This window comes from Cyanistes caeruleus, chromosome 27, assembly GCF_971803275.1.
Source record: "Cyanistes caeruleus chromosome 27, bCyaCae1.hap1.1, whole genome shotgun sequence".
Taxonomy (NCBI): Eukaryota; Metazoa; Chordata; class Aves; order Passeriformes; family Paridae; genus Cyanistes; species Cyanistes caeruleus.
In genome coordinates, this window is record NC_141727.1 from 5060254 (window position 1) to 5079345 (window position 19092).

The window sequence follows — 19092 nt, forward strand, 5'->3', positions numbered from 1 at the left end:
AAACCCTGATTAAAAGTTCTTCACATCAAATTAATTCCCAAAAAAAACCCCATTGGGAACATGTGGGGGGGAATTTGGGACGCCAGGATGGAAATGAGGGAAAACAGAGGGAGAATTCCAGGGAATAAATCACAGGGAGTGCAGAAAGCTTCAGAAACGGAGCTGGGAAAAACGAAATGAAATCAAAATTGGCTCTGTTCCCTTTCCTGGGAGAGCTGCCGGGAAAATCCCACAGGAAACTCCTGGGAAAGGCAAATCCCAGCTTGGGATGCTCCGAGGGGCTGGAGCTGGGAGCAGGGACAGGGCAGGGATCCAGGGAGCTGTTCCTGGGGGATCCAGGGATCAGATCCTGGGGGATCCAGGGATCAGTTCCTGGGGGATCCAGGGATCAGATCCTGGGGGATCCAGGGATCTGTTCCTGGGATCCAGGGATCCGTTCCTGGGGGATCCAGGGATCCAGGGATGCATTCTGGGGGGGTTCAGGGATCCAGGGATCTGCTCCTGGGATCCAGGGATCCATGGAGCTGTTGCTGGGATCCATGGAGCTGTTGCTGGGATCCAGGGATCCAGGGATCTGTTCCTGGGGGATCCAGGGATCCATTCCTGGGATCCAGGGAAGCATTCCTGGGATCCCGGGATCCGTTCCTGGGACCCAGGGATCCGTTCCTGGGGGATCCAGGGATCCGTTCCTGGGACCCAGGGATCCCTTCCTGGAATCCAGGGATCTGTTCCAGGGATCCAGAAAAAGGAGGGAGAGGAACTCTCCTTCCTCCAGGGCTGGAAAATCTGGGACAGGAGATCCCTGATCCATTCCCAGCCAAGGCCGAGGGATTCCCTGGGATCCACCCCCTGCCCAGCTCCGATCCCTCTGGATCCCTCAGCTCCCGGGATCCTGGATCCCAGCAGGATCCCAGTCCTGCTCCCCTCCTCACCTCCAGCCGCAGCTGAAGCTGCAATCCCGTTAAAAACTCGGGAATTTCGGCCTCACCTGCAAGGAGAAACAACAGATTGGCCTTGAGATTTTCCCAAACATTCCCAAAAACATCCCAGGAACCGAGAACAAACCCCAACTTCAATCAAAACACAACGGAAAGAAAAGGCCGGAGATACCACAGGGTACAAAATAGGAATTATTTATATTTTCCAAAAGAAAAAACAAAAAGAGTTCCCAACTATTGAAACATCTCTGCTGTAAGAAGTGACTAAATAGAAAGGGACAGGGCTGGCCCCGGACAGCCAGAGCAGGTACAAACAGTGTAAGAACCACGGAGCAACTCGGGGACGTCGCACGCAACCGTCAGCAACACTGAAATTCATCCTGGGGGGCTCGGGGGGCTTCTCTTCCGTAAAAAAACAGGGGAGGAGAGGGGAAATAAAGGAGGGGAAAAACGCCCAGGACGTTTCCCACAAGGTTTGGAACAGGAAGCGTCGGTGCTGCCGTGGGCTCGGCGGTGCCGTTCTCCTGGTCCGAGCTGGCGTTTGACAGGAAAGGGGCTTTTGGAACCGTTGCTTCTGTTTGTGGTGGACACACACAAGTGCTAAAAACAGCAAATTCGTCTCCTGGCCGAGGGCGCGGTGCGCCCGGCTCGGCCGCGCGGCGTTTGCCATAAATACTCCTGGAGCTCCCCTCGGGGATCTCCTCACCTCTGCCCGGCCTGGGGGGCGTCAGGCGGGTGGCAAGGGAACACACAGACACAGGGAATCGCAGGAACAGCCCCAGAGCCCCACCCTCCCCCCTTTTCCCAAAGTTTCTCGGTGCCGCTGGACAAAGTCCGGCTGTCAGGCGGAGCGGCCTCTTCCCCCCAACAGCAGAGTCCAAGCTCCGCGGGTCTCGCCCGCTCCCCGCTGCTCAAGGGCTGGGCGGCGGCGGCGGCTGGGGCCGCTTCCAGAAAAGCTCGGGATGAGGGACGCGGGGTTTAGGATTGCTTCAGCCGCTTGCGGGGCGGGCCCAGGAACGGGCACTGCGCAGAGGCCAGCGAGCGATAGGCCTCGGCCACCAGGTGAGGGTGGGACACCACCATGGACTTCCAGCCCGACGTCTCCATCACGTCCGAGGCGTGGCTGAAACACAGAGAGCTGAAACTCAGGGAGCGGGAATAACGGCAACGGGGGAACGGGAGAACGGGGACCAGGATAACCGGGAATGGGAATCAGGATAACCGGGAATGGGGACCAGGATAACCGGGAATGGGGACCAGGATAACTGGGAATGGGGACCAGGATAACTGGGAACGGGGACCAGGATAACCGGGAATGGGATCAGGATAACCTGGAACAGGGATCAGGATAACTGGGAATGGGGACCAGGATAACCGGGAACAGGGACCGGGATAACCGGGAATGGGACCAGGATAACTGGGAATGGGGACCAGGATAACCGGGAATGGGGACCAGGATAACCGGGAATGGGGACCAGGATAACCGGGAACAGGGACCGGGATAACCGGGAACAGGGACCGGGATAACCGGGAATGGGACCAGGATAACCGGGAATGGGACCAGGATAACCGGGAATGGGGACCAGGATAACCGGGAACAGGGACCGGGATAACCGGGAACAGGGACCGGGATAACCGGGAATGGGGACCAGGATAACCGGGAACAGGGACCGGGATAACCGGGAACAGGGACCGGGATAACCGGGAATGGGACCAGGATAACCGGGAACAGGGATCAGGATAACTGGGAAAAGGGAGCAGGATAACCGGGAATGGAGACCAGGATAACTGGGAATGGGGACCAGGATAACCGGGAATGGGGACCAGGATAACCGGGAATGGGATCAGGATAACTGGGAAAAGGGAGCAGGATAACCGGGAATGGAGACCAGGATAACTGGGAATGGGGACCAGGATAACCGGGAATGGGGACCAGGATAACCGGGAATGGGACCAGGATAACCAGGGAAAGGGAACCAGGATAACCGGGAATGGGGACCAGGATAACCGGGACCAGGGACTGGCATGAGGGACAAGGATAATGGCAGCAGACCAGGATTAGGGACTGGGATGACAGGGAACAAATGGATCAGGGACCTGGATAACCAGGAGCAGACCAGGATTAGGGATTGGGATGACAGGGAACAAATGGATTAGGGACCTGGATAACCCCACAGGCTCTTCCCAGGCCCTGAGGAACGCCGGGTTCCCCTCCTGGGCTCTCCCAGGTGTCTGAGGGGTCTGGCCCCATTCCAGGCTGGGAGCTGAGGAGGAAAAGCTGCAGCAGATTCCAGGTGGGATGGCAGAACTGGGAGCTCATCCCAGCCCCAGCTCTCGGCACAGGAATGGCTGAAATCCATATAAAAAGCACGGAAAGAACCGCGCCGGGCGACAGAAACGTTCCATTTATTAAAGCTTGGCGGGGATTTTCCATCTGCTGCTGGACTGAGGGCTGGAATCAATCCCTCAGCATCAAATCACGGAATGCTTTGGGGTGGAAGGAGCTCAGAGCTCGTCCAGCTCCTGCCATCCCAGGCTGCTCCCAGCCCATCCTGGGACACTTCCTGGGAGATTCCAGGATCGGAACTCCCCGCTCCTCCCCTGCCTGCAAGTTCTGGAGATGCCAGGAAGCTCCAGAGCGGCTCCCAGGCTGTTCCCAGTCTGGGGAATGCTGGACCAAGCAGGGATCACGGGGAGGGAACCCAAAAACAACAGAGGAGATCCTTCCCTGACAGGGGAGCCTCCCCCAAGGAACACCTGACAGCAAACCCTGGAATGCTGGGGCTGGGAAGGAGCCCAGCCTTGGTTTGTTTGGAGCGAGCAGTGAGAGGGGAAAGGGAAAAGGGGAGGAAAAGGGGAGGAGCAATTAATTACTCACTAATTAATGAAGTCCACGGCCTGGGTTTTGAGCTGGTCCGCGCTGTGCAGGTCAGCCAGGATCAGGATCTCGGCCGCGTTCTCCACGGACAGGTTACTGCAGAGAGCGTCCTCACACATCACCTTCAGCCTCTCCAGGGCATACTGGGATAAAAACATGGAATAACACCTGGAATTATACCTGGATACCACCCCTGCATCCTCACACATCACACCTTCAGCCTCTCCAGGGCAGACTGGGATAAAAACATGGAATTACACCTGGAATTACACCTGGAATTACACCTGGATACTGCAGAGAGCGTCCTCACACATCACCTTCAGCCTCTCCAGGGCAGACTGGGATAAAAACATGGAATAACACCTGGAATTACACCTGGAATTACACCTGGAATTACACCTGGAATTACACCTGGAATTACACCTGGAATTACCCCTGGAATAACACCTGGAATTACACCTGGAATTACACCTGGAATTACCCCTGGAATTACACCTGGACACTGCCCCTGCATCCTCACCCATCACCTTCAGCCTCTCCAGGGCATACTGGGATAAAAACATGGAATTACACCTGGAATTACACCTGGAATTACCCCTGGAATAACACCTGGAATAACACCTGGAATAACACCTGGAATAACACCTGGAATTACACCTGGACACTGCCCCTGCATCCTCACCCATCACCTTCAGCCTCTCCAGGGCATACTGGGATAAAAACATGGAATTACACCTGGAATTACACCTGGAATTACACCTGGAATAACACCTGGAATAACACCTGGAATAACACCTGGAATTACACCTGGAATTACACCTGGACACTGCCCCTGCATCCTCACCCATCACCTTCAGCCTCTCCAGGGCAGACTGGGATAAAAACATGGAATTCCAGCAGGGAACACCTGCAGGGGGGCTCCTCCAGGAACACTTCAGGAATGTCCCCTGCCCCGAGCTGGGATCCATCTGTGGGATCTTGGCCATGGGATCGGCTCCAAGGCTGTAAATTGATTTCCTGATCTCCTGATCCGAGGTTCTGCTGGAGATTTCCCAGGGTTTAACTGCAGTGTGTGCACCCCGTTTTCCCTGGCTGATCACAGCAGCAGAGCACTCCGAGTTTTCTCCAGCAGATTGGGAGGCAAATCGAATTTCTTTGCTAATCTGTCTCAATAAATAAATAAAGCAGTTTATGGGGCCAGCCCTGGGTTTGGATAATCGCCTGTCAGAGCCTCGAGATGTAACAAATGGGGCTGGAGATGGAGCTCCCTCCTCCCTGCAGCCACTCTTTAGTTCTGTTTTTGCTACAAATAACTCATTTTTAATTACATTGTTGGCCCGGAGTGGCCACTGCGGGCTCTGAGCAGCAACATCTCCCCTTCCTCCTCCTCCCACCTCAGCTCCCCCTGCCCCAGCAGCTCCTGGGGATCAATTTTGGTTGGTTTTGGGCTAATTCCAGCTTTTTCCTCAGGGAGAGCAGAGCTCTGAGGGAGCTGCTCCGGTCCCCGGGGTAAATATCGGCTGCTCTGTGCACTGGAGAGGTTTTTATTCCTGCTTTTAAGGCAGGAATGAGCTGGAAAGGGAAAGCCAAGGAAGCAGGAATTGAAGCTGTGCCTGCCCGAGCTGCTGCTCCTCCTGGAGGAGCTGGGAGCCCCCAGGCAACGCCTTGGGACACTGGATAAATGTGGGATACTGGATAAATGTGGGATACTGGATAAATGTGGGATACTGGATAAATGTGGGACACTGGATAAATGTGGGATACTGGATAAATGTGGGATACTGGATAAATGTGGGATACTGGATAAATGTGGGACACTGGATAAATGTGGGATATTGGATAAATGTGGGATACTGGATAAATGTGGGATACTGGATAAATGTGGAATATTGGATAAATGTGGGCACGGCTGTGACCCAACCTGGAATCTCCTGGCTCTGATTCCCACCTTGATCCCAGCTGGAATGGATGAGCCCAGGGTCACAAAGAGCACCCCCAGCCCTGGAGAACCCAGGGATTCCAGAGGGGAAATCCCAGGATTCCAGAAGGGAAAATCCTGGGATTCCAGAGGGGAGAACCCCGGGATTCCAGGGGGGAGAACCCCGGGATTCCAGAGGGGAGAACCCCGGGATTCCAGAGGGGAGAACCCCGGGATTCCAGAGGGGAGAACCCCAGGATTCCAGAGGGGAGAACTCCGGGATTCCAGAGGGGAAATCCTGGGATTCCAGGGGGGAGAACCCCGGGATTCCAGAGGGGAGAACCCCGGGATTCCAGAGGGGAGAACCCCGGGATTCCAGAGGGGAGAACCCCAGGATTCCAGAGGGGAGAACCCCGGGATTCCAGGGACTGCACTGGGCTCTCACCCCCAGGGCAGGGGGAGAATCCTGCAATTCTGAGCCATTCCAGGGATAAACCCAGGAATTCAGGCTCCAGACTGGATCTTTCCCCAGCACTGAGTCACTTTTCAGGGAAAAAACAAGAAAAAGGGAAGAGCTTGGGTTGTAAATGATGGATTTTCAGGGGTTAACAGAACTGTCACTCCCATCCCTGGGGCTGCAGAGGGGAGGGGGAAAAGCCCCAGGGAATCCCAGCAGAGCCCTAGGGAATCCCAGCAGAGCCCCAGGGAATTCCAGCAGAGCCCCAGGGAATCCCAGCAGAGCCCCAGGGAATTCCAGCAGCTCCCAGGGAATTCCAGCAGCTCCCAGGGAATTCCAGCAGAGCCCCAGGGAATTCCAGCAGAGCCCCAGGGAATTCCAGCAGCTCCCAGGGAATTCCAGCAGAGCCCCAGGGAATTCCAGCAGAGCCCCAGGGAATTCCAGCAGAGCCCTAGGGAATTCCAGCAGCTCCCAGGGAATTCCAGCAGAGCCCCAGGGAATTCCAGCAGAGCCCCAGGGAATTCCAGCAGAGCCCCAGGGAATTCCAGCAGAGCCCCAGGGAATCCCAGCAGCTCCCAGAAAAAGCAGGGACTGGCCCTGCAGCAGGAAAACCAAGAGCACTTCCCAGTCCTGGATTTCCAGAGCCTCAGGGCTGACAGCAGGCAGGGCAGGAGGAGAACTGTTTGTCCAGACTCAGCACTGCTCCGGGGGTTTGGGAATAACCACTTGGAAAAACATCCCTGGGTCTGCTCCGTAATTGTCTCCTCAGCCCAGCTCGGATCATGCTGAACAGGCTCTTCTGGGAGCTCCAAAAAATCCTTAAAAATCAGCAGTAGAGCAAAAATTCCTAATGGTTTAATGGGAAGGTCTGCAGCAGAGTCCTCTGGAAGCTTCAAAAACGCCTAAAAACCAGCAGTGGAGACAGAAACTCCTGGTGCATCTCCAGCTGTGCGGCTCCAGCTGTGCTCTCTGCCATCCTGACGGTCCAGCTGCGCTTCCAGGATTCCCGGGAAGCCCCAGATCCAGGGAACCTGCCCGTGCCAAACCCCACGGCATTCCCAGCTCCCCCAGCAGCCACAAATCCCGAGTTCACCTTGTCAGCAGCTGCCAGCAGATCATCAGCCATCTTGTCCAGGTTCGGGGCCTTCCCGGTGTAGATGAAACACATCATCTCCTTAAAAACCTCGGGCTCCACGTCGTTGATCTCCACGCGGTTCTGCGGGGGGAAACGCAGCCGTGGGGGCTCTGCCAAGGGGCTCCCCCTCACCCTGCAGGGCCACAGCGACAGCCAGGGCAGGGAGGAACTCGGGAAAAACGGGAGGGGAAGGAGGAAAAGAGAGGGGAAAAGAGGGGGGAAAAGAGGGGGGAAAAGAGGGGGGAAAAGAGGGGGGAAAAGAGGGGGGAAAAGAGGGGGGAAAAGAGGGGGGAAAAGAGGGGGGAAAAGAGGGGGGAAAAGAGGGGGGAAAAGAGGGGGGAAAAGAGGGGGGAAAAGAGGGGGGAAAAGAGGGGGGAAAAGAGGGGGGAAAAGAGGGGGGAAAAGAGGGGGGAAAAGAGGGGGGGAAAGAGGGGGGGAAAGAGGGGGGGAAAGAGGGGGGGAAAGAGGGGGGGAAAGAGGGGGGGAAAGAGGGGGGGAAAGAGGGGGGGAAAGAGGGGGGAAAAGAGGGGGGAAAAGAGGGGGGAAAAGAGGGGGGAAAAGAGGGGGGAAAAGAGGGGGGAAAAGAGGGGGGAAAAGAGGGGGGAAAAGAGGGGGGAAAAGAGGGGGGAAAAGAGGGGGGAAAAGAGGGGGGAAAAGAGGGGGGAAAAGAGGAAAAGAGGGGGAAAACAGGAAAAGAGCGGGGAGAAGAGGGGGGGAAACAGGAAAAGAGGGGGAAACAGGAAAAGAGGGGGGGAAACAGGAAAAGAGGGGGGGAAACAGGAAAAGAGGAGGGAAACGGGAAAAGAGGGGAAAACAGGAAAAGAGGGGGGAGAAGAGGGGGGGAAACAGGAAAAGAGGGGGAAACAGGAAAAGAGGGGGGGAAACAGGAAAAGAGGGGGGGAAACAGGGGAAAAGAGGGGGGAAACAGGGGAAAAGAGGGGGTTAAAGGAAACATGTGGATGGAATAGGAACAGGACCAAGCTGTATCCCACAGTCTCCCCTTCTCCCTTCCCGAGGGAACAAAGGGACGCTGATCCCGGCTCCCGTTACCCTGCTGCCCCCAGGAGCAGAGAGGTGTCCCCCGTGTGCCAGGGGATGGCCTGGCAGGAGCATTCCCAGCGGGAATTCCCGAGGAGCCCCGTCCCTCTCACCTTTTTGCTCTCCTCCATCTCGTGCTCGAACATGGCGCTGAAGACCGGGGAGCGCGCTGGGGACACACACACACACACACAGGGATCCTTGGCAAGGCTGATCCTCGGCAAGGGCTGGCTGCTGCTGCCAGCGCCTCCCAACACCTCTGCCCCGGGAATGGAGCTCCCACACAAACCCTGGCTGGCCCTGGCAGTGCCCCAGGCCCGGCTGGACAGGGCTGGGAGCGGCCTGGGACAGGGGGAGCTGTCCCTGGGTGGGATTCAATCCCTTCCCAACCTCTCCAGGATTCCATGAATTGGACAGTTAAAGGGGATTTTCTGGAACATTCTGGATGGGCTGGTCCATAGGCAGGAGCTGCACTTGGTACTGGGGACAAGGGATGGAGGGACAGGATGCAGGGAATGGCTCCCAGTGCCAGAGGGCAGGGATGGACGGGATATTGGGAAGGAATTGTTCCCTGGGAGGGTGGAGAGGGCTGGGATGGGATTCCCAGAGCAGCTGTGCAAGTGAAAGTGAGCTGGCTGGGGCTTAGAGCAGCCTGGGACTGTGCAAGGTGTCCCTGCCATGGACGAGCTCTGAGCTCCCTCCATCCCAAACCATTTCCCACATCCCAAACCATTCCATCCATCCCAAACCATTTCCCACATCCCAAACCATTTCCCACATCCCAAACCATTCCATCCATCCCAAACCATCCCCTCCATCCCAAACCATTCCCCTCCATCCCAAACCACTTCCCACATCCCAAACCATCCCCTCCATCCCAAACCATTCCCCTCCATTCCTTCCATCCCAAACCATTCCCCTCCATCCCAAACCACTTCCCACATCCCAAACCATTTTCCACATCCCAAACCATCCCTTCCATCCCAAACCATCCCCTCCATCCCAAACCATTTCATCCATCCCAAACCATCCCTTCCACCCCAAACCATCCCCTCCATCCCAAACCATTTCATCCATCCCAAACCATCCCTTCCACCCCAAACCATTCCCCTCCATCCCAAACCATCCCCTCCACCCCAAACCATTTTCCACATCCCAAACCATTTCCCACATCCCAAACCATTTCCCACATCCCAAACCACTTCCCACATCCCAAACCATTTCCCACATCCCAAACCATTCCCCTCCATCCCAAACCATTCCCCTCCATCCCAAACCATTCCCCTCCATCCCAAACCATTCCCCTCCATTCCTTCCATCCCAAACCATTTCCCACATCCCTAACCATCCCAAACCATCCCCCCCACCCACCTGCCAGGATGGCTTTGTGGCCCTTGAACTCCTGGCCGGCCACGCAGAGGCAGCAGTCGGTGAAGCGCGAGTTCTCCCAGAGCCCGCCCAGCTCGTCGGCCAGGCGGCACTCGGGCACCTTCACCATGTTCATGGTGTTCTGCCCCGAGATGTTCACCGAGTCCTGCACCACGCTCACCTGGGGACAGCCACACTCACACCCTCGCCAGGGACCCCCAGCACCGTCCCAGGGCCCAGAGCCCGCCCGCACGGCTCGGCCCCGCGCCCGGGCAAAGCCATCACAGGGTGTCTGCGGGAAGTGGAACTGGATTTTTGCTCTTTCCTGGCTTTTTCCAGACACCACACCTGACCCAGTTTCTCCTTGTGAAACCTCCCCAATCAATAATGCAGCGGCCACCAGGGGGAAGGAGGGACACACCGAGCTCCCGGAGCCGGCGCAGACCCCACGGGAGCAGGCTCTGACCCCTCGGTGCCCTCCTGCTTCTCCTCCCAGCAGAGTTCAACACCAAAACAAACCAAACCCCGCTCCAGGCCGAGCCAAACAAACCCCAGTCACACAGCCAGGGGGGCTGGGGGAGGCACATTCCCAATCCCTGCTCCAGAGCTCAGCAATCTCCTGCAGAAGGGGCTCGTTAGGAGCCTGGCGCTTAAAACCCGGGTAAATTACAGCTGAGGCCAATTAGCAAAGCTCAGTGATTAATTGTGCCCTGCTGCAATCAGGAGTGATGGAGGGGACTGGCAGGGAAGCAGAGGATTCCCTGGATTTGCTGTCCAGCCCGAGGGAAATCCCAGTTCTGCTGGTGGCCATGGGACAGCAAGGACAGCTCCACGGGGAAAGGAGAAGGGAAGCAGGAAGCGAGAGAAGGGGAAAAGGAAACAAGGAAAGGAAGAAGATCCCAGCCTTGGATGCCAAAGTAGACAAGGATTTGCTCCTGCCATGCCAGATTCTCCTTTCTCCTCCCATTTTGTGTTCTCCCTCCGTCCCCAGGAATTTCTGCTGCTGCTTAAACATCCTTGAGATGTTTGTTCATTTAAATACGTGCATGATTATGATGGCCAAAACCTGACAAAAAAAAAAAAAAACCACCCCAAAAACAAACCAAAAACCCCCCAAACATCCCAGCTGTCAAAGCACTTTGAAGCACTTCTTTTATTCCTGGAAGAAAACACAGCAAAAGAAAAAGACTCCCAGGAAAAAAAAAAAAAAACAGTGCAGGAGATGCAAGGAGAGAACAACTTGTTCTGCTCTCTTCTGGCAAAAAAAAAATCAGCTCCAGGAGGGCTTTGCAGTTAAAAAGACAATGGGAGTGAGGCAGGAGAAGCTCTGAAGACACTAAATTAGAGTTTCTATTTGCTCATTAAGGTTTTTCAACTTAAATCTCTGGGTTTGGAAATAACTGGCTGCATCTTGGCCTGGAATAGCACAAGTGAAATTATAATGATGTTGTAGGAAAACACAAACACAGCGAGCAGAGGATGGTGGTTACACTAAAATCCCCTTTCTCACATTCTTCTCTTTGCTGGCTGTGCAGAGCCACTGAAGGAAATAAAGAGAAGCTCTCCTTTATCAAGCAGGGTGCTTCCCAGAGCAGATCCGGGCTGGGATCATCCCAAGAGAGCCCCAAGCCAAGCAGCACAAACAGAGGGAACACCGAAACAGCAGGAAATGATCCCCAAAGCTGCCCAGTTGCCATCAGCACTGCAGGGAAAAGCCCAGCAGGAAGCAGGCAGGGAGGGATGGATCAGGCAGGGGGAGAGGCACCCCCGGAGCAGCGGGAGGAGGGAAGGGCCAGCCCAGGGAGGCTGTTTGGGGCTGGAGCAGGGCTCACCTCGCAGAACAGGGTCAGTTTGTCGTCTGGCAGCAGCCCGTTGGCCTCGTCCAGCAGGAAATCTCTCCTGATGAACTTCTTGAAGCCCCAGTCCTTGCCTTGCACGAAGCGATAGGCGCGCTGGCTCTCTGCGGGATAGGCCCAGCTTAGCCCAAAGCCTGGCCCAGCTCACCCCAGGGGGGTTCTCAAACTCGGGGGGCGTCTCTCTTACCCCAGAGAGGGGTCTCACTCACCCCAGAGGGGTCTCACTCACTCCAGAGGGGTCTCACTCACCCCAGGGGGGTCTCACTCACTCCAGAGGGGTCTCACTCACCCCAGGGGGGTTCTCACACTCGGGGGGGTCTCACTCAGCCCAGGGGGGTCTCACTCACCCCAGAGGGGTCTCACTCACCCCACAGAGGGGTCTCACTCACTCCACAGAGGGGTCTCACTCACTCCACAGAGGGGTCTCACTCACCCCAGGGGGGTCTCACTCACCCCAGAGGGGTCTCACTCACCCCACAGAGGGGTCTCACTCACCCCAGGGGGGTTCTCACACTCGGGGGGGTCTCACTCACCCCAGAGGGGTCTCACTCACCCCAGGGGGGGTCTCACTCACCCCAGAGGGGTCTCACCTCAGGAGGGTTTCACCTCAGGGGGGTTTCACCCACCCAGAGGGGTCTCTCTTACCCCACAGAGGTTTCCCTCACCCCACAGAGGGGTCTCACTCACCCCACAGAGGTTTCCCACTCACCCATGGCCTTGGTCTCCTCTCCCTTGGCGTTGAGGATGGAGAACTTGAACTTGGCCCTGACCTCGCTCTTGGGGCAGCTGACCAGCAGCAGGTACAGCGACAGGTAATCCTTGCTCTCCTCGTCCAGGCCCTTGGGGTTGACACGTAAACACCTGGAAAAGCGGGGTTGGGAAGGTGGGCAGCTCAGGGATGCCTCCAAAGGAAGGGCACGGGGGATTTCCACAGCTGCACAGCCCCAGGGGAGCACAGCGGGGTGAAAGGAGCAGAGCTGGGGAACAGCTCAACCCCCACACTGGGAAAAACACCCAGGAACGATGGGCACCCCAAAAAAATCCCTGGGAATAGAGCAGGGAGAGGGGCTGGAACCGCTGAGAAGGCCCCTGGACAGTGATCCTCACAAAAGGAAAGTGAAATAAATGAAATGGGGATTGAGGAAGTGCAACAAATGCAGGGAAATGGTTGATAAAATTCCACAGGAGGCAACGGCGAGGAACAAGGGATCTCTGGAAGGCTGGTGGCTCTCAAAAAAAAAAAAAAAAAAAAATACCAGGGTTAAAAGGAAAAACTCCTCCTGTGTGAAGAAAAGGCAGGAAGAAGCTCTTCCATGACCTGAAACTCGACACAGCATCCAGCAAGAACAAAAAGCAGACAGATAATGAACAGCTCCCACACACGGGGACCAAACCCCCAGCTCCAGATGTTCCAGGGAGGGCCGAGGGGACAAAGGTGGCAGCAACAAAGGCAAGCACGGCTCTGCCACCCAAAGGAGAGAGCTCACGCTGTATCCCGTGGATACAGCTCATCCAGGGGCTGCTTCCACACCGTCTGCACTGCAAAGGGAAATCCTGCATGCTCCAGGGTTGAACCAGGAACCAGAGCCCGTGGATGCACCAGGACACGGCCCAGAGCAAAGTCCACTCTGAGCTACTGGAAATGACTGTGGGCTCAGGGGAGATAAGGGAGGTTTAGGGGAAAGGGAAAGGCTCCAGATGAGGTCGGCACAAAGAGGCAGCAGCCCCAGGCAGGAGCAGGGAGAGGACACTGGCACTCCCCTCATCCCTGTGTTCTCCGTGGCCACTCACAGACAGGGAATTCACAGCAGGAAAAATTCACTTTTGAAGCTCGTGGAGCACGAGGGGCTGGAGCTGGGAGGGTGAAATGGGCTGTGCAGCCCCCCAGCCTCACCTGGGCTCGTCCCAGCAGCCAGTTTGGAATGGAAAAGTGGTTTGTGTGCAAACACTGCTGGGGTGTCGGGGCTCTCCTGGCGGGAGGATGAGGCTTCCACGGATTCCCGCTGTCCCCAAAGCCCACCGCAGCCAGGACAAAGCCTCTCCCTGTCCCCAAAGCCCACCCCAGCCAGGACAAAGCCTCTCCCTGTCCCCAGAGCCCACCCCAGCCAGGACAAAGCCTCTCCCTGCCTCTCACCACTTGAGCTTGTCGTTGGCTCCGGAGGAAAAGGTCGAGCTCTTGATGACCTCCCCCATCTCCTCCCGGCAGAAGCTGAAGTTGTTGATGGTCCACATGTAGGAGAACTTCACCACCTTGATCTGGGGGAGAGAGCATGAGCTTCAGGCCCAGCCCTGCACAGCCCAGGGGGGCACTGGGGGCTCCAGGGGGGCTCTGGGGGCTCCAGGGGGGCACTGGGGGCTCCAGGGGGGCACTGGGGGCTCCAGGAGGGCTCTGGGGGATCCAGGGGGGCACTGGGGGCTCCAGGGGGGGCACTGGGGGCTCCAGAGGGGGCACTGGGGGATCCAGAGGGGACACTGGGGGATCCAGAGGGGACACTGGGGGCTCCAGAGGGGACACTGGGGGCTCCAGGGGGGGCACTGGGGGTTCCAGAGGGGCACTGGGGGATCCAGGGGAGCACTGGGGGATCCAGGAGGGCTCTGGGGGCTCCAGAGGGGGCACTGGGGGCTCCAGGGGGGCACTGGGGGCTCCAGGGGGGCACTGGGGGATCCAGGAGGGCTCTGGGGGCTCCAGAGGGGGCACTGGGGGCTCCAGGGGGGGCACTGGGGAATCCAGAGGGGACACTGGGGGATCCAGAGGGGACACTGGGGGCTCCAGGGGGGGCACTGGGGGTTCCAGAGGGGCACTGGGGGATCCAGGGGAGCACTGGGGGATCCAGAGGGGACACTGGGGGATCCAGGGGAGCACTGGGGGATCCAGAGGGGACACTGGGGGATCCACGGGGGGCACTGGGGGCTCCAGGGGGGCACTGGGGGATCCAGGAGGGCTCTGGGGGCTCCAGAGGGGGCACTGGGGGATCCAGGGGGGGCACTGGGGGATCCAGGGGGGGCACTGGGGGATCCAGGGGGGGCACTGGGGGATCCAGGGGGGACACTGGGGGATCCAGGGGCTCTCACAGGGCTCGGCCAGGGCTACAGCAGTGGCTACAGCCCCGGTGCCAACGCAACCTGGGGCTGCTGTAAGTAAGTGCTGTGTAAGTGCTGTGTAAGTGCAGTGTGTAAGTGCAGTGTGTAGCTGCTCCCTGGTGTAGCTGCAGTGTGTAACTGCTCCCCGGTGTACCTGGGTGTAGCACCAGCTCTCGGCCACGGGCCCGCTGGACATCTCTGCCGGAGGGGGGGGACTCGGCACCCTGGACATCGCCAGCTTGGAATCGGGCAGGGGCCACAGGCGGCAGGAAACGGAGCTCAGCTGCACCTGGGGAGAGACAGAAACCATGGAAATCAACAGGAGCACGGAAATGGGGCTGAACTTCACCTGGAGAGAGACACAAACCATGGAAATCAACAGGAGCACGGAAATGGGGCTGAACTTCACCTGGAGAGAGACAGGAACCATGGAAATCAACAGGAGCACGGAAATGGGGCTGAATTTCACCTGGAGAGAGACACAAACCATGGAAATCAACAGGAGCACGGAAATGGGGCTGAACTTCACCTGGAGAGAGACAGGAACCACAGAAATCAACAGCCAGCATGGAAATGGGGCTGAATTTCACCTGGAGAGAGACAGGAACCACAGAAATCAACAGCCAGAATAGAATCAGGGCTGAATTTCACCTGGAGAGAGACAGAAACCATGGAAATCAACAGCCAGAACAGAAATGGGGCTGAACTTCACCTGGAGAGAGACAGGAACCACAGAAATCAACAGCCAGCATGGAAATGGGGCTGAATTTCACCTGGAGAGAGACACAAACCAAGGAAATCAACAGCCAGAATAGAATCAGGGCTGAATTTCACCTGGAGAAAGACACAAACCAAGGAAATCAACAGCCAGCACAGAAATGGGGCTGAACTTCACCTGGAGAGAGACACAAACCACAGAAATCAACAGCCAGCACAGAAATGGGAGCTCAGCTGCTCTTGTGGGGCACAGAGAGACCCATCAGAACCCATCAGAACCCATCAGAACCGAGGACAGACCAAACCAACTCGAGGGCTTCAGTGCTGAGTTCACAAATTTGTCTCTCCCCTCTGGAGCCCTTCAGAACGCGGTGTCAGACCGAAAGGTTCCACTGCAACACCTCCAGCCAGCCCAGGGCAGGCTGGAGCTGCGGGATTTGGCAGAGGGAAGAGGCAGGGCTGAGCCTGCTGCTCCAGGCTCTGTGTCCTGCAGCACCTCACACACGGATTCCTCCAGCAGGAGCAGCAGCCAGGGAAAGCAGGGGGGGATTTGGGGATTGGCCACCTGTCTGCACGCTGAGCAGCAAGATGGTGAGGGATGGAAAGGATTCAGCAGGGGGAAATGCAGGGAAGAAATAAATTAGGCGTGAGAGCAGGCCACAAAACTGGATTGTGCTGTAATAATTGCAGTGATTTAGTTTTTAACTAACGCCTTTTTGCTTGTCGTCATTCTGGTCTCTGAAAATGCAACTTTTATTTAAGAAACATTGAAAGGATGGATTAAAAATAATAAAAAAAAAGACGTAAAACCGATTTAAAATAGCTTTGGAATCCTCTGAAACAGCGATTCCATGGCCCCTCCAGGCATCCCTGCTGGGATTCTCCCATGATCTGGGTTTGACACTCCAGGGGTCAGCAGGTGTCACCTCCCCGGCAGAGCTGGCACATCTGAGAGGAGCTGGATGGAAAAGCACGGCAGGCACGGAGCTTTGAGGGAAATGTTTGGGAAATAATTCAGATATCACGGCTCAGGAGAGGCAGGGACACGCGTCACGCACGGGCAGAGGTATCAAAACACAGCAAACAAAACAGAAAATATTATTTGATGGCCCCCCTGTGTACAGTGAGAGTTTTCTTGGCTATAAATAACAAACTCCTGGCTGGGGACAGAGTTAAAATCACAGCTGAGAGCAGAGCGATTCGCACCCCATCCCCAAGCACTTCCAGATGGAAATGTTGGATCCAGGGGCAGAGCCAGAGCAGCGGGGGAAGCAGGAAATGTCCCCTTGTCACCTCACCTGCCACAGGTGGGCACAGAAACTCAGCAAAGAGCCCTGGAACAGAGCCCGGAATGACCGGATTTACACCCAAAAAAATCTGTCATTTTCTGCTCCTCGGGACAGACCAGCTCCCTCCTCAGAAAGCCAGCAGGAATTCCCGGGAATTTTCACTTCCAGCCAGGTTTGTTCATGGAAAGGGAACTCGGGGGAGGCTGGGAAGGAAGGAGATTTTTAATTGAGGGTTTCAAAAGCTGAGTGGCTGCACCTGGGGCCAGCAAAGCATCAAAGAGAGCCCGGGAACAGCGCAGGGAGAGGGAGCAGGACGGGATAATTGGAGCAGGAAAAGAAGGGATGAGGCAGGAAAAGCTCCTTCACCTCCCTGCATCCTTCAAAGCCTCGGGAAGGGCGGCAGAAGGCGGGGGTGGGACGGGAAAAAGGGGAAAAGGGCAGGGAATGAAAGGGAAGAGCTGCAGGGATGGGATGGGGCAAAGGGGGAAGAACAGGTACAGAGGTACAGAGATGGGAAAGATCCCATGGGGATGGGAATGATCCCATGGGGATGGGAATGATCCCATGGGGATGGGAATGATCCCATGGAGATGGGAATGACCCCATGGAGATGGGAATGATCCCATGGGGATAGGAATGACCCCATGGGGATGGGAATGATGCCACGGGGATGGGAATGATCCCATGGGGATGGGAATGATCCCACGGGGATGGGAATGATCCCACGGGGATGGGAATGATCCCACGGGGATGGGAATGATGCCACGGAGCTGGGAATGACCCCACGGAGATGGGAATGACCCCATGGAGATGGGAATGATCCCGTGGAGATGGGAATGACCCCACTGAACCAGGAGTGACCCCATGGAAATGACCCCACGGAGCTGGGAGTGACCCCACGGAGCTGGGAGTGACCCCACGGAGCTGGGAGTGACCCCACGGAGCTGGGAGTGACCCCACGGAGCTGGGAGTGACCCCACGGAGCTGGGAGTGACCCCACGGAGCTGGGAATGATCCCATGGAGATGGGAATGACTCCACGGAGCTGGGAATGATCCCATGGAGATGGGAATGACTCCACGGAGCTGGGAATGATCCCATGGAGATGGGAATGACCCCACTGAACCAGGAGTGATCCCATGGAAATGAACCCACGGAGCTGGGAGTGACCCCACGGAGCTGGGAGTGACCCCACGGAGCTGGGAGTGACCCCACGGACATGGGAGTGACCCCATGGTTCTGCTGTTCTGCTGTCCCACCACCTCTGGGGGAAGAACTTCTCCCTAAAATCCCCCTTAAATCCCTAAAATCCAGCCCAAATCCCTGCTGACACAGCCCTCGGGTCCTGTCCCTGCTCACCAGAGAGAAGAGCTCAACACTCCATCATCACTCAACTCCTTCCTCCCACAGCAAGCAGTGAAAGGACATTTAAAACCACGAAAACAACAACAAAAAAAGAATCCAATCTATTTCCAGATCAGCTTCTGAGCAGCAGCAGCTCCTCTGCCTCCTCGGGGGTACCAACACCTCTCCCCACAGCAGTTTCCTGCCCCGTCAGGCGTTTCTGGACTTGGCCACACGTTTTTATTTCAGGGCTCTCAACTCCAGGCACCGACACCTCCCAGCAGCAGCTCCTGGGCTGAGGATGAAGGAGCAGCTCTCTCAAGAAAAGGGTTTTGGCCGTTCCTGCTTGTTTGTTTTGGGCTTTCTCCATTTTCTGACAGGTTTTTGCTGTGTTTCCTCCCTGCACCGAGCAGCAAACCCCAGCAGAGCGAGGCTGGAGGAATCAGCGAGATCTTACATAATCCTCCACCCGTGCAGCAAATCCAGCTGGAGCCGAGCAGGGATCCCCCAGAATTCCCATGGAATTCCCACACGTGGAGCTCCCACGGCACAGCCCCGGCTCTGACCTGCACGGGGAACCGGAGCACTCCCAGCTCTCTGGGATGGGGATGATCCCGAGTTCCCAGCAGGCTGGGAATGAGCAGCAAAGCCCAGAGGGAAACGCTGGGCACTGAGAAATCCCACTGGGAACAAGCTCAGCCCGCAGTCCCTGCCCAGGAGAGGCTCAGCTGCGCTCCCAGATGAAACCCAGAGCTCCCCAGCGCTGCCCCAGTGGAAAGTGGGACAGGAGCTGCTCAGCTAACTGGGTTTAATGTTCTCAGGGATACCGGCATCACCGGAGCCTCCTCCACAGGAAAACAGCAGGAAGCTGGAGTTAGGATGGCACAGGAAATAATGGTGTTTGAAGCACTTCAGTGTGGGCTGGCAGTGATGTCCTCACTTTAAACCCCACCCCTGAGCTGTATTTGTGCCTATATCCCCGAGGTTTTGGGGAGAAAAGGGGTAGTTTTACAAGAGGAACTGCAGCCAATGAGGCTGTGAAAAGAGGGAGCACTTTCCATTCGATGGGCACAG

The 19092-nt window shown here is 56.7% G+C and overlaps 1 protein-coding gene across 1 annotated transcript; it reads right to left on the reverse strand.

Annotated features, from left to right (window-relative positions):
* Positions 1-1117: 1117 nt before the first annotated feature.
* On the reverse strand, positions 1118-16886 carry SPOP (speckle type BTB/POZ protein). The gene is made up of 10 exons (XM_086864053.1): positions 16685-16886; positions 14824-14958; positions 13723-13844; positions 12298-12449; positions 11565-11692; positions 9736-9913; positions 8478-8533; positions 7285-7407; positions 3817-3959; positions 1118-2061 (listed from the first exon to the last, which is right to left on the reverse strand). The coding sequence occupies exons 2-10, from the start codon at positions 14899-14901 to the stop codon at positions 1917-1919; spliced, it is 1125 nt and encodes a 374-aa protein (XP_086720179.1). The 5' UTR covers positions 14902-14958; positions 16685-16886; the 3' UTR covers positions 1118-1916.
* Between the last annotated feature and the right edge of the window lie 2206 nt (positions 16887-19092).